This window comes from Capsicum annuum, chromosome 11 (assembly GCF_002878395.1).
Source record: "Capsicum annuum cultivar UCD-10X-F1 chromosome 11, UCD10Xv1.1, whole genome shotgun sequence".
In the NCBI taxonomy this organism is placed as follows: Eukaryota; Viridiplantae; Streptophyta; class Magnoliopsida; order Solanales; family Solanaceae; genus Capsicum; species Capsicum annuum.
Window position 1 is genome coordinate 99,372,731 of NC_061121.1, and position 16,454 is coordinate 99,389,184.

At 34.5% G+C, this 16,454-nt stretch overlaps 1 protein-coding gene across 1 annotated transcript in view; it reads right to left on the reverse strand.

The window, feature by feature from the left end:
- LOC107847466 (F-box protein At1g70590) overlaps positions 1-12,096 on the reverse strand; it is a 37,170-nt gene extending 25,074 nt beyond the window's left edge. The window contains exon 1 of the mRNA XM_016691738.2: positions 11,367-12,096. Coding sequence (XP_016547224.2) covers positions 11,367-11,916 — 550 coding nt within the window. The 5' untranslated portion in view covers positions 11,917-12,096. The remainder of the gene's footprint in view (positions 1-11,366) is intronic.
- Between the last annotated feature and the right edge of the window lie 4,358 nt (positions 12,097-16,454).

A 16,454-nucleotide genomic window follows, 5' to 3' on the forward strand; every position in this document is an offset into this window, starting at 1 on the left:
AGTTTCAAAAAGCATACTAATAAATTAAAATTAAGAGACATATATCTTCCATGATCCATCAAATGTTATGCTAATAAATTTGGGGTGCATATTACATGCCGGAAACCATTTCCAATTGTTTTTGGAATATTAAGAAAGCGTTGGCGGAAAAGGTTTAGATTACAAGCAAAAGAACTTAATTGCAGAAAGCCAAAAACGATAACCAATAGGTTACTTTCATCATATAAATCAAAAGCTAATGTTCGTACCTGGAAAATGTCGTGGGAAGAAAAGCCTGAGTACGACTACAAAGAAATTTCATTTATTCCTTCCTCCCAGACTCCACAAGCCTTTCTCTTAATAGCTCCATTAACCATTCTTTTCCGCACTCTCAATTCTAATGACAATTTGTTATTTTCTTTTCTTGGTCATTTTTTGGTCAAACTTCACGAACTACGCACACCTGATTCTCCTCTTTTGGGAGTGAGATACGTAGGCGCCCTTCTAGGGTTCGGTGATCTTTTCAAAAGAAAAAAAAGAGAAAAAGATTTTGAGAAAGTGTTGAACTCTAACGCATTTGTTATCTCTTATTCAGTTAGTTTAAGGTGGTTGATTTGTGGTATTCTGGTTGATCCTCCACATCACACTAAATCCAAGGAAAAATTAGTTGTGTCTAACAAGGATATAGAGAGTGACATCATGAATCAAACAAAGAGTCAGGAAAATAAGAGTTTAAAGCAAGAAATTGTGAGGCTAAGACAACAAATGATGAAAATGTATCGAGCTTGGGCCAGTGGACTTCCACCTCCTTTATTCCCCACTATTGACCCTGCAAATACCTTGAGTTTTCCATCACAATTACAAAGTCAGTTTCCTACTATGTTGATGCACCACAGCATACCTCAGAATCCATTCCACGTCAAATGCATCCTAATACTTCCACCACTCTTTCTTTAGCTCCTTGGTATAATCCTACCACATTCACAGCACCACATACTGTATGTGCTTTTGTTGCTCAACCTTCTACTGAGGCCCCCACTTTGGCTATCAACCCAACGATTGTGCTTCCCCAATCTGCTAATGAGTCTATGTTCAATACTCTTGATGATCACTGCTATACTCTTTAGCCTATAGTTAAGTTAATTAGACAGCCAAAATTTCTTACCAACAAGCCTAGCATGCCAGAAGAGCAAGAGAAAATGGTTGAAAAAATGAAAAGTGCAAAAAATGCTACGAAAAGTTCCCTAGGACTTGAGGGTAAAGAAGATGTTTCATATAAAAACTGGGGCATGTCTTCAAGTGTCAACCTTCCTCCAACCTTTGAGATATCAAAATTTGAGGGGCATGATGAACATGAGGATGTCGTGAAACATTATAGACGATATTGCAGTCAATTAAGGAAAACTGAAGGGATGAAAAAGGAAAACGTATCTATTGTCGTTCCAGGGGCATAACAGATCTTGAGAGGTTCAACTCAGCAATATTGTCAGTCTCAAACCCGAGCTTACACATCAAATCCACATACTTGCAACAAAGTTCCTCTTTTCAAAATCCAAGATATTTCATTCCACTTCCTCAGTATCTTTGAACAATGCACAGTTGTATACTCATCCGTCTTCTTATCCACAATGGCATGCATTGGTCCCTCAACATCGTCCTCGACCCCTACATATTTACCAAGGAATTTCTAAGTCCAAGTTTCAACCGAGGCCGGAGTTTGCAAAGAAAGAAAAGTCAAAGGATAATTTTACACCAATTGGGGAATCATATACTAGTCTATTCTAGAGATTGAGAGAGTTAGGCATGATCACTCCTCCTTGGGGGTACCCCGACCCACATTCAAGAAATTTTCATCCTCATGTACTATGTGCATATTATTCTGATGTTCAGGGTCACAGTGTTGAAGGTTGAAGTGCTTTGAAAGGAGAAATAGAAAGGATGATTCGAGAAAAATTGATTGTAGTGCAAAACATTGACACTACAAAGGTCACACAAAGTCCTTCACCAACACACGATAATACACAATATGTGGGAAGCAATAAGTCAAGCATGGAGATCCAGAACTTATTTGTTGAAAAGAATGTGTTTGATAGCGATGAAAGCTCTAGTCATGATGATGCGCAAATCAGTGGCTAAGATGTCGAGCTCAGCAATTGGGAAGTCAATCATGTCCTTGCTTGGAAGGATTGTTGGTAGTTTGTTTTGTTTTCCTTTCTGTTTTTCGAATTATTTCAGGGTTGTAGTTCGGAATCTATCTTGTTTTGTTTCTTTGTCGGCTTTGTTTAAACTCTTTTATCTTTCCTTTCAATGAAATGTGGTGTCCCTGGTCGTTTTGTTTTATTTTAAGTTATTTGTTTGTCTTCTTTACACAATACAATTTTATATTGATTCTAGTGTTATAACATGCTGGCTGAATTTTCAGCCAGATCTTAAAATTCAGTTTTAATCATGAAACATTGAATCAAAGGGCTAAAGTTAGGAAAATCATCTGAGAAAATTGGTAGAGTTCTGAGATATTTGGTGACCCAGTTGAAGCCTTTTTTGAAAATTAAGGCATTTATTTTGAGAATCACAAAAATAACTTGGTCATCAATTGAAAGGCATGTCTCAATTGGGTCAAACAGTGGATGCATGATCCTATATCAATAGGAACAGAAAGAAAATCAGCTCCACAAAAGCATGAGTCATTCGATGTGAGGGATGTACAATGAAGGTGGATTTGTATATTGGACAAGTGTATAAGAAGTAGTGATACACATGCTCAATTTAAGTTAATATTGTAAAAAAGTGTCATAAATGATCTTCCTCTCCCACTTTCATATTGCATGCTTTTTACTTGCATTTTTAAGGATTGATATGACGAAGGCATTTCATTCTGCTATCCAAACGAGATGTCATCCTTTATTTACCCCATTTGAGCTTTATTTTCATCTTTTCTTTCATACCCCTATTTTGGAATCAAAATAGAGTCAGCAAAGTTCAAAAGAAAAGGTATCGGACAAAACAATAGAGTCAGAAAAGTTTCAAAAAGAAAAAAAAAGACAAAAATGTGTCAAAGAAAAAAAAAAAGAGTGTCAAGAAAAATAGAGTCAGAAAAGGTCTCAAAGAGAAAAAAAGAGTCATAAAAAAAAAAAAGAAATCAGAATCAAGCAAAAGAACAAATTGCAGGAACTACGTGTGACCTGATTCTCCTCTCTCGGAGGTGAGAACGTAGGCAGTCCTACTCTGGACTCGGTCAATAAACAATTTAGAATTGCTCAGTCAAAAGAAACTGGGGCATGAGTTAATTTTTGTTGTTTGAGTCAATTCCAAAAGTTATAAGTCCCACCCCACTTCAAGTGTTGTTTGGGCTAACCCTATCCGAAAGCCAAGTTACAACAAAAGAAAGACCTACAGATCAATCTTTGAGAATGTTAAGGCTAAGCATGCAATGGATATGATGACACATTTTGGGTACTACTTGTTTTCCTCAGCATAAGGAATCAGGAGAGAAATAAAAATAAGAGAGCCTTATTGGTGAAAACTTTCACGGGCACCGTAAAGCGATGGTAAGTTGAGAGAAATAAAAAATGAGAGAGTCTTGTCGGTGAAAACTCTCATGGACACCGTAAGGCGATAGTAAGTTGAGAGAAATTAAAATAAGAAAGTCTCATTGGTGAAAACTGTCACTCTCACGGACACCATAGGCCAATGGTGAGCTGAGAGAAAGAAAATGAGAAAGGCTTGTTAGCAAAAACCTTTCAAGGCGTCACTAGCCGAATGAGGTCTCTGAATGCAATTGGCCCAAGAAAGTAACTCAATTTCATGGCCATTAACTCAACAACAATTGGTGAAAGTTTGGATGAAAAAATCAGGCAACTTAATCCAAAATGCATGTCATAATCATTAGAGTTGACTGTCACTTTCAGATAAAATTTTATTTTCTCTATTTCAGTGAGGGCATTCATTGTCTGTTCTTTCTTCTCTATATTTTTATTTTTGTTTTCTTGAGTCAGTTATAACAATGGAAAATCATTTTTCTTGTGTCTTTGAGTAAAATCAATGTCAAAGCAAGTGAGAAAAGATTTCAAAATTGGCTACCAACTTCTTCAATTGCAAAGCAAGACAAAAGGCCAACATATGAAAGAGACATGATTGTGAGCCAAAATCAAGCGTGCAGAAAATTTTGTCAACAAACAAGTCTGGAAACTCTAGAAACACCTAGGTTCAAAGGATTTATCTGAGGAACATAGCAAAAACAGAGATATTGTGTTCATTTCAAAGTCACTCTTAATATTCTGAGTTTAGGTCAATGATGCAGCAAGTCAATGACATATGCTAATGGTTGGAAGCAAGATTAAATGTGATGAGGGCAAGAGCGATCATTGCGAAAGCTAAAGCCACAAACCAGCCACCATGTTTTTAAACTCACAAGTTTTCTTTGTATGAAATAGAAACACATGTTACCTTCAAATCAAGGACTTTAAAGACTAAACATCAAAGGCCATAATTTCTCACATCAACAAATGCAAGGAGCAATGTTTGCTGCACAAGTTTGGTAATCAAAATCATGGTAAAACTCACAATCCAATATCTCTAAGAGACACACTTCCTTGTCCGGGTAATTCAGGTTTATTTATTAGGTGATGCACTTCCTAAATTGAACCTTCACTCCTAAAAGTCGCACTTTCTAGTTGAGTCCTTCCATTTAATCTTTAGGAGACACATTTCCTTATTCGGGTAATTCAAGCGGCATTTGTAAGGAGATGCATTTCCTTGGGTAATTTAAGTGCCATTTGTAAAAAGACGTATTTCCTTGTCTAGGTAATTTAAGTGGCATTTGTAAGGAGACGCATTTCCTTGTTTGGGTAATTCAAGCGGCATTTGTAAGAAGACGTATTTCCTTGTTTGGGTAATTCAAGTGGCATTTGTAAGGAGACGCATTTCCTTGTTTAATTTAAGCGGCATTTGTAAGGAGACGCAATTCCTTGTTTGGGTAATTCAAGTGGCATTTGTAAGGAGACGCATTTCCTTGTCTAGGTAATTTAAGTGGCATTTGTAAAAGGACTTCAAAGCCTAAACATCAATGGCCGTAATTTCTCATATCTACAAATGCAAGGGGCAATGTTTGCTGCACAAGTTTGGTAATCAAAATCATGGTTAAACTCACAATCCAATATTTCTAGGAGACACACTTCCTTGTCTGGGTAATTCAGGTTTATTTATTAGGTGATGCACTTCCTAAATTGAACCTTCACTCCTAAAAGTCGCACTTTCTAGTTGAGTCCTTCCATTTAATCTTTAGGAGACACACATTTCCTTGTTCGGGTAATTCAAGCGGCATTTGTAAGGAGATGCATTTCCTTGGGTAATTCAAGTGGCATTTGTAAGAAGACGCATTTCCTTGTCTAGGTAATTCAAGCGGCATTTGTAAGGAGACGCATTTCCTTGTTTGGGTAATTCAAGCGACAATTGTAAGGAGACGCATTTCCTTAGGGTAATTCAAGTGGCATTTGTAAGGAGACGCACTTCCTTGATTGGGTAATTCGAATTTTACTTGTTAGGTGATGCACTTCCTAACTTAAGTCTTGACTCCTAGAAAATTCACTTTCTAGTCGAGTCATTCCACTTGACCCTTACGAGACACACTTCCTTGGTAGGTATTCAAGTTTCGCTTGTTAGGTGGTTCACTTCCTAACTTAAGTCTTTATTCCTAGAAAATGTACTTTCTAGTTGAGTAGTTAACCTTAGGAGACGCACTTTCTTGTCAGGGTAATTCAAGTTTCGCTTGTTAGGTGGTTCACTTCTTAACTTAAGCCTTTACTCCTAGAAAATGCACTTTCTAGTCGAGTCATTCCACTTAACCCTTAGGAGACACACTTCCTTGTCAAGGTAGTTCAAGTTGTGGCTTGCTAGGTGACATACTTCCTAACTTAAGCCTTTACTCCTAGAAGATGCACTTTCTGGTCGAGTCCTTCATGCAACCCCTAGGAAATGCACCTCCTGATCTGACTAATTCAGGTTTTATTTATTAGGTGATGCACTTCCTAAATTGAACCTTCACTCCTAGAAGCCGCATTTTCTAGTCGAGTCATTGCACTTAGCCTTTAGGAGACGCACTTTCTTGTCAGTTTTTATTTGTCAAGTGGCACACTTCCTAACTTATACCTTACTTAAACCTTTATCTCTAGAAGATGCACTTTCTAGTCAGAATTCCTCACTTTAATTCTTAGGAAACGCACTTCCTAGTCTTGGTCATTTAATTTTCCTCTCAAGAGGTGCATTTCTTCATCAGAGTTTTGATTCATCATCGCAACATGCAAGTAGTTATGATTGGATTTGACATTCGCAAAAGTTTTCTGATGATAAACTGGGGCAAAAAATTTAATTCATGTTATTGAAAGCATCATTTAAGACCCTCTTGAAAAATGGCACTTTATTTTTGAAAAGTAAGATTTCTATCATAACCTTTGTGTGGAATAATTTTCTTTCTAGTTTTGATGTGATTTCAGGAGCCCGCCTGAAGAACAAGGTGAATAAATGAAAAGTCAAGCAACAAGGTGAAGAAGTTGAAAGTCAATCAACAAGGTGAAAAAATTGATAGTCAACAAATTGAACAAATAGCAAGTCAAGAGCCCACCTGGAGAACAGGATAAAGAAATTGAAAGCCAAGTAACAAGGTGATGAAATTGCAAGTCAGGAGTCCGCCTGGAGAATAGGGTGATGAAATAGCAAGTCAAGAGCCAAGGAAAGCTGCATAGATAGGACTTTTGTAATTTTATTTATGTTTTTAACTTGTAATTTCATTTTTTGATGTAATGACAGAGTCGCGGACCGGAACCTCGACAGGATCACACTCGACTCTCCAACTCGGTATAGTCCATTTCATTTCCAACCCTTTGAGATATCTGTGACTCGGTCCCTTCATAATCTGGGTAAGTAGGATGTCTAAAATCAAGAATCGGTTGCATTTTTTCCTTCCTTCTATTTCCTCCCTTTGAATAATGGTCGAGTCAAAAATTCGGTCTCGTTGTCTACTTCTTTGTCTGAAAACACTTCGTGTTTACATCCAAGAGGGGCATGATGTAGACACGTAATTTTGTCCCTCCCAAAAACCAAATTTATCCATTTACCCGCCTTATCATACACCACACCTCATTTTAATAATTTTCCATAAAACGAAAAAAATAACCAACTCTCAATAACAAATGCATAACAAAAAATAACAACTTATCCACCTCACACCTTATCCTAACAACCATTACCCTATACCCCCCAACCCCACTTTTTTTCCACTCACAATTCCACTCATTCAACGGATGCACAAGACACATTCACTGGAATTGATTCCATTTTGACAAAACTTACATATACTCACTCACCATCACTCTCACAATTCACACATAGCCTCTCAATATACTCACATACGACAGAATACACAGGGGATTCCATTTTTCAGTTGATAGAGAATTGATACTCACAAGCAAATCACAACACCCCACACTACAGAGAGTAAAAATACACACACACACCGCCATACGGGGAGTTACATACACACTGAAAGAGTAGAGAATCGAGAGAGGGAGAGAATCGGAAAGAGGGCGAAAGATTAGAGAATCGAGAGAGAAAGGGACGAAAAGAGAGGAAATTTTTCCGGCGAGCCATCAGCTCCTGTTTCTGACCAACACGCCACCAGCTTTGATTTCCGACCAAAACACCACCAGTCCGACCCCATAATCCGACCAAATCGACCAAGTTTGATCCATTTCAGTCCAATTCTGGCGAAGTCCGCCGGAAAACGGTTGAAACAGTAACGGGGTGTGCGAATTCAGGTACGGGTCTCTCGTTACTTCGCGATTTTGGTTTGGGTTGGCGGAAATAGAACAAAAAGGGTTGGATCGAATCTGGATTTATACGGTTTGTTGAGGTTTGGTTCGAGATTTCGATCGCGGTTCTAGCCGAAATGAGCAATTACACTTGAAAGCTTTTTAAGGTTCGTTTCTCCTCTCGTTCTTTATTTTTATCTTAAATTTTATGGGTGTGAATGACTTGCGTGTTTAGCATGCTTGAATCTTTGTTGTGTGTTGGTTGATGTTGGATTTGGATTTGAAAAATTGAATTGATAGTCGAAGAATTAGTTAATTATTTTGAGAATGAAATAGGGAGGCGGGACTTGAAAATCGACAAAAGTGAATATTGTTGTATTTTTATTCATTGTTGATGCGAAACGTGATAGTATCATGCTTTAGGTCGAAACTAGTAGGCAAATACTAAGTAGCTATTTGATAGAAATTTTTTCCTTTTTTCCAGAAAATTATTTCACTTTAGTGAAAAAAGTGAAAACATGCTGCGTTTGGCCATGAATTTTCCAACTCCAATTTCGAAAAATTATTTGAAAAAGTGAAAACAAGTTTTATTTGTTTTCACTTTTTTCACCCATAAAATTTCAAAAACAACTTTAATTTATATTCATGGGCAAACACAACTCCAACTCCAACTTCATCTTCAACTCCAACTCCGGAGAAAAGTAATTTTCATGGCCAAACGGGTACTAAGTTGGGTAGGCAAATTCTAGAAATTAGCGATTGTGGAATGATCAAATGTGTGTGCTTGAGATTGTTTTATTTTGTTGCTTGAAATTGAAAAATGTATTCATTTAACCGGGGAATGCCCCGAGGCCATTTGTACTTATCCACCGGGGTATGCCCCGAAGTATCTTGTACGCGAAAGACCGATCGTGATCAAAACCCGATCCATCAGGTAAAGCATAGTGTAGGATAGATAGAATAGTTTAGGTTTTAATTTCAGCATTTTTTCAGTTTGTAATAAATTAGACTGGACACTATTTTTTGAATTTTAAACTGTTTGGTTGTTTGTTTTCTTTTTTTGTGAGTTTTGTTGGCTTATACATTTCATAGCGTCATACTAGACGATATACTCTACAGAGCGACCATGGTCGAACCACGGGATCGAGGGGTGCCTAACACCTTCCCCTCGGTCAACAGAATTCCTTAACCGGAATCTCTGTTCATGGACCAGTTTTGAAAGAGTCAAAAAATTGTTTTGAAAAGTATTTCCAAAGGTGACTTGGCACACCAGAATATACTAAGTGCCGACTCTGAATTTTGATTGACTAAAAGTCCTTTTTGGAACAAATTATTTCTTTTGTCACTTAATAATTTGTTTTTTTTTATTTGTTTTTTTAATTGGGGGTAGGGGAAAGGGAATGGGGGAGGGGATTACAATGTGGGGAATCGAACCCTCACCAACAAGGTGGAAGTTCAGGTAACTAACCAACTAAGCTACTAAGAAATTTATCTTTTTTGATAAAAAAAAGGGGTGCGACACTTATAATCTTAACTTGAAGAATAAGATGATAATAGAACAATAACAATGATACTGATAAGTATAATAGGGAACAGATAAGATGTTCTAAGTTAGAATCATTCTCTCTCACAGAAAAGAAAGAGAGAAATCGTTCGACCACCTCCTAACCCCTCTAACCTAATCCTCGGCCTTGATTAATCTTTCAATTCACTATAACGAATTTTTCAGCTAAAACTCCTCTGATATAGCTCTCTTAACCCATCTTAACGTGATCGCTCTAAAATACTAACAGTGTAAACTTTCTTGCACAGCTCCGGTATAAATGGCTCTCAGGTCAGAACCAATCAAGTCATGCCAGTTTGCACAACCTTGAGGTCAACAGATAGGGGAAGTGATAACACTGACATTAGCTGGAGGGCCTGGGATAATAGTTTATTGGTTAACTGGTGGCTTGTGGCTGTACTCCAAAAGCACATTTGATGGTCTTTAGGGCATGATTGATGTGAAAGAGATGGTTCAGTAAGGATATCAGGAAGCTGTGGGGATAAGATGCTGTAAAGGAAGTTAAAGAAAGAAGTGCCAACAGCAGAGGCGTATAAATATACATTGCATTTACCAAATCATCTAAAAGAACCACTAGTTCAACAAAGATCAAGTTCACGGAAAGAGAAATGAACAACTTGAATCACCTACCCTCATACACCAAATGTTCTCAATGTTGGACAACTCACCTCAATTACTGATAATGATAAAATGGTGTATCACAACAAGATTCAAATGTTAAGTCATTAATAAATCAAGCCAAATCTGAAGCACAATTTACTATCTCTTAATGTTGAATAAGAATCAAAAAGGGACATAGCTTAAGAAGCAAAAGCATAGACCTCTAGACACAAAAACAGGGATTGGTGAATTAAGACCAACAAAGGCTGCAAAATCTCATATAGACCAAAGAAATTGTGCTCATTTAAATACAAAAATTACTATCTTTTTCTTTACAGGAACAAGTAAGATATTCATTTTATTGATAGCACCAAAGAAGGTGCCAAATTTGTATAATATGTGTTTTATACAACAAATTGCCACAGGTGATTCGTTCAAGCACCCAACCATAGTCTACATTCTATATTCTATGTGTTCAACTCTCGCTGTCTGGATACAGTCACTAATTCACTGGTAAGATCATCCTCCCAATTTGATTGTTTTTACTAAAAGTTTAGACTTTGTTAATACCAATGTTATCAAAAGTGGAAAGTGCAAAACAACTCTAAGGTTCATTGGGGCTCAAAGTGCAAATGGAGAAAACATACAGATGTGTGTGTGTGCGTGCGTGTGCGTGTGTGTGTATGTGTGTACGTGTGTGTGTGTGTGTATATATATACATATATATGTTTAGTCCAAGGCTAAGAATTATAAGCATGAATAACTAATATACGAAAAAAGAAATTGATTTTTTTACGATAAAGTGAAATATCAATTGTTTAGTGTCGCCTCTTTGGGAAACACTCATTCGCAAGAAAAAGCTTGTCTTGGAGCCTTGATGACCACACTGAAGCGCACACTAAGCGAAGTGAAGCACTGAATATTTTGAGCCTCGCTTAAGGGCTTAAGCATGCCGTTGACACCAGTATTGACTACGACCATAAATTAAGACAACTATAAGCAGACTTTTAATATGTCAGGGCAACACTTTATCCAAATTCACAGCTAACACGCCCTTGTTGCATGTTCTTTCAATTCAATTCAATTCAATACAATACAATACAATACAATACATGTTTCTCTCTCATTCACATAGCAATATAATTGTTAGAACTTAATTCCAGGAACAAAATTGAGAAAAAGTAGTACTCCCTCCATTTCAATTTATTTCTCATACTATCCTTTTCAGCCAGTTTCAATGTCACTTCCCTTGCTTGGTTACTCTTTAATTCCAAGACCACAAGATTAACGGATAATTTGGTACATTCTACATATTTTAACACCACAATATTCAAACATTTTCTTTACTTCTTTTAAACTTCGTGTCAAGTAAATATCAAACAATCAAATTGAAACTGAGGTAGTGAGTCATTAATTACCTTGCAAGAGGCAAATCCCCAAATTACACTGACCAGCAGGATCACCTAGTACAGCTGCTTTTCTATAAAAAGCAATCCCTTCTTCCTTCCTTCCCATTTCCCAATAAACCAATCCGGCATCAACCATAGCCAACGTGGATCCACGAGCCGCGCCTTCAAGAAACGACTCAAGAGCCTTATTGATATCAGCTTTTACCCCTCCACGCCCACGTTTAAACCGTTTCCCACATTTAAGAAACAACATAGCTTCTCGTAAAGGTTTTAATCCATCACACCAAGACTTACATACTTGTGAAGCCGCACGTAAATTCGGCAAAGTAAATGTAGCTGCAATTTTCAATAAAACATCGTCAGGTAATTGTGAGAAATCTGAGGAATTTTGAGTTTTCTGATTCGATTGATAATTATGATTTGTGAGACTATGTCTTAATCTTGGCTTGTTGTCATTTATTGTTACAAATGAAAACGCGGTGAAACGAGGACCACCGTCTGATTTACAAGGCCATGTTCTTTGATTAATCATATGGTATTCAGGTGAAACAGCTGCCATTGGATTGGAATCCCCGAATATATACTATGAAATAATTCGAATCAAAGAAGAAATGAGGTGGAGGGTTTCAGGTTGTTGAAATGCAAAGGAATCCAAGAAGAAAATGAGAAAGACAAAGGGTGGAGATTTTTAGCACAATGTTTGGTTTGTTGAAAAATAACAACTGTGCTGTATAGGGTGCACAACTCTTTCAACTGAATTTATTTAACGGTGAGTAGGATAGTCAACGATAATTATATTTACTTAGTCAAATATCTAAAATAATAAGTTTGAGATTCTTTTTAAGATAAATTTCAAAGGAAATTGTATTATATAAAATAAAACGAATGAAATATTTATTTTATTAATTATTATTTTGATGAATTATTATTTATATTAATTTCTCTTTGTTTTTGTTTGACGCCATAGTTTCAAATTGTAATACCTAACATAATTAGGTAGAAATTCATGCCATGTTATTTTTAAATAAATAGAATATATTGTAATACCTAACATAGTTAGGAAAAAATTCATGCAATGTTATTTTTAAATAAATAGAATATATTTATAGGAAATAAGAATATAAGTCTTTTAATTATGTCATAATATTTGATTAATCATAAAAATCTCTCATAAAGTATAAATATAAAGTTTTAAATTATATTATTTTTAAATATGTACATATAGCATTATTTCTGAAATGAATTACTAAAGAATAATATTACATAAATTAAATTAGAAAGAAGATTAGACTACAAAAGGAAATGATATCTTTTGTTTTCTTACTTAAAAAGGAAACAAATTTTCCAGACTTCTTACGTATAAAAATAAAGATCTTCTATTAAAAAAATATAAAATTAGAAAAAATATAGAAAATGCAAAAAAAAAAATCATTTATCTCTACTATGTATGCATCACATAAATAATTTTACCAATATAGCGTCTATTTGGGATTGCTTATTTTCTCAAAGAAGCACTTATTTTAAAAAAAAAAAAAAAAAAAATTTAAAATAGTTGTTTGGTAAACTTGTAAAAGTGTTTTTTTAAAAAAAAAACAGAAGCAAGTTTTGCTTCTCGAAAGAAGCAGAAAATTTCTGTTTTTCAAAATAGTAGAAAAGGAGAAAATTATTTTTTTCCATGACAAAAATTATCCCTATTACACACACATATATATATCCCTTATTAATTAATTAATTAACATATCATATAAGTTTAATTAAAATTTAATTTTAAATTTTATATTTCATATTTACATCATAATTCTTTATTTTATTTTATAATTTATATATTATTATTTAATTTTCATTCATTTTATTTAAATAAATTTAAAAATATCGTTATTTAATATTTTTAATAAATTTATGTAATATAAATATTTATGTAAAATTCTATAGTATGTACTTTTAATTAAATAAAGGGAAAAGGTACGAATATATCCTTGAACTTTAATAAATGGTACAAATATACCCTCCGTCACACTTTAGGTACAAATATACCCTTTTCGTTAATGAAAAGGTGCGTATATACTCCTGAACTTTTATAAATGGCACAAATATACACTCCGTCATACTTTAGGTACAAATATACTCTTGTCGTTAATGAAAAGGTACGTATATATCCCTGAATTTTGATAAATGGTGTAAGTATACCCTCTGTCATACTTTAGGTTCAAATAAACTTTTGTCGTTAATGAAAAGGTACAAATATATCCTACTCACTAACGGCAGGACACGTGTCACAATCTTGTTCATTTGCCCTTTTTAATTTAATTTATCCTCACCCTACCTGAAAATAATTCTAATTTAACCCACAAACCGATTCAAATAATAACCCAAAACCGAACTCATCTAATAGAACCTCCAAGACGCATCTCTATTCATGCATATTCATTTTCTTTTTCTCTTTCTATTAGACTAAATCGGGTTTGGGTTATTATTTGGATCGAGTTATGAGTTAAATTAGAATTATTTTGAGGTGTGTTGTGATAAATTAAATTTAAAAAGGTCAAATGAACAGGATTATGACACATGTCGTGCCATTAGTGAGAAGGGTATATATGTACCTTTTCATTAATACAAGGGTATATACCTGGAGTATGTCAGAAGGTATATTTGTATCATTTATCAAAGTTCAGGGGTATATATGTATTTTTTTATTAACGACAAGGGTATATTTGTACCTAAATTATGACGGAGGATATATCTGTACCATTTATCAAAGTTCAGGGGTATTTAAAAATATTATAATATATATTTAAAATAAATTTTCTCTATAAATTAATTTTAGTAGTAAAAATCTATTGATACATGTCGTTGTTAGTTATTTATCTCATCAAAGCACTTCTTAAAAAAAATTATCCAAACACAATCTGTTGGGGAAATTAGATGTTATAGCCTCAATAGTGGGTGACTTTAAATGTTTTACCCTCATAAGAAAAGTCTTTAAAGATTAGTCTTCCTTCCTTTTTAGGTATAATACAAGTACATTTTTGCCCCTCTACACTTTAAATGCTTTTAAACTTTTCATACTTATTTGTCTCGCAATTTCTATTTTTATTTTTATTATTTTCACCTTTTAAATTTTTATTTTTTTTATTTTTTATGTTTTAATTCATCTGTCTTAATCATTATTATTTTTTTCCTCATGTATTATCTATTTCTTCATTTCTTTCCTTTTTAGTTCATTTGTTTCAACCTTTATTTTTCTTTTATTTTTTATTTTTATCATTTCTCTTTTTTTTTCCCTCATTTTTTCTCAAACTTTATTTTTATTTTTTCCACTGATTTTTGTTTTCTTTATTTTTATTTTTTTTCTACTCATTTTTTTTTTCTTAATTTTTTTTAATTCTTCGTTTTTTTCTTACCCTTTATTTTTTGCTTGTTTTTTTTCTCAGTCATTTTTTTTAATTTCTCTATTTCGTTTGTTCTCTTTGTTTTTCTCAACTTCTATTATATTTTGTTAATAAATAAAACGTTGGATAGTCTGCAAAAGTATCTTTTTTTTTTACATCAAAGTAAATTTAATGGCATGACTTATTGTTAGGAAGTCCTTTGGGATAAGTCTTGCTTCTAAGGCAAAAATTATAGAACAACTCATAAATCAAAGCACAATATGGTAGTGTCGCACAATATGGTAGTGTCAAGTCTTGCTTGTGGAGCATAATTTGTTGTTTGAAAATCCTTGAGTTAAGTCTTGCTTCTAAAGCAAGAGTTATAGAACATCTCATAATCAAGAAACAATATGGTAGTGTCAACACTTGTCCATTGGGCGTAACTTGTTCTTTTGGGAGATTCTTGGGCTAAGTCTTTTCTTAGAGGCAAGACTAACAGAGCATCACATAAATCAAAATACAATATGATAGTGTCAACTCTTATCCATGGGGCATAACTTATCGGCTAAGTCATGTCTCTAAGGCAAGAGTTATAGAATATCTCATAAATCAAGGCACAATGTGGGAGTGCCAACTCTTGCCTATGGGGCATAACTTATTGTTTGAAAGTTCTTAGACTAATTTGTGCCTCCGAGGCAAGAGTTATAGAATATTTCATAAATCAAGACATAATGTAGTAGTGTCAACTCTTACCCATAGGGCATAACTTATTGTTTGAAAGTCCTTGATTTATAAAATATCTCAAACATCAAAAAATAATGTGGTAGTGTCAAATCTTACCCATGGAGCGTAACTTGTTGTTTAAAAGTCCTTGAATTAAGTCTTGCCTCTAAGGCAAGAGTTATAGAGCATATTATAAATCAAAACACAATGTGATGGTGTCAACTCTTACCCGTAGGATATAACTTGTTATTTGACAGTCATTGGGTTAAGTTTTGCCTCTCAGACAAGAGTTATAGAATATCTCATAAACCAAAACACAATGTGGTAGTGTTAACTCTTGTCATGGGCACAACTTGTTGCTTGAAAGTCCTTGATCTGAGTCTTGCATCTAAGGAAAGAGTTATAAAGCATCTCATAAATCAATACACAGTATGATGGCCCTTGGGTTGAGTCTTACCTCTAAAACAAGAGTTATAGAACATTTCATAAGTGAAAAACACAATGTGTTAGTGTTGATTCTTGCCCAATGTATGTAACTTATTTGAAAAATCTTGGGATAAGCCGTGCCTCTAAAGCAAGAGTTGTAGAACGTCTCACAAAATGAAGACATAACGTGATAGTGTCAACTCTTGCCTGTGAACATAATTTGTTGTTTGAAAGTCCTTGGGCCAAGTCTTATCTCTAAGACAAGAGTTGTAGAACATCTCATAAATAAAAAAATGTCATGGTAGTGTCAACTCCTACCCGTGGGGAATAATTTATTGTTTGAAAGTCCTTGAGATAAGTCTTGCCTCTAAGGCAAGGGTTGTAGAAGATCGCATAAATCAAAACACAATGTGGTAGTGTCATATCTTGCTCACGAAACGTAACTTGTTGTTTGAAAGTCGTAAGTCTTGCTTTTACAATATGATAGTGTCAACTCGTGACCATGAAACATAACTTGATTGGTAAAAATTGAAGAAAAGAAAAAAAATAATAAAAAGTGCGAAAAATAAAGAAAATTATT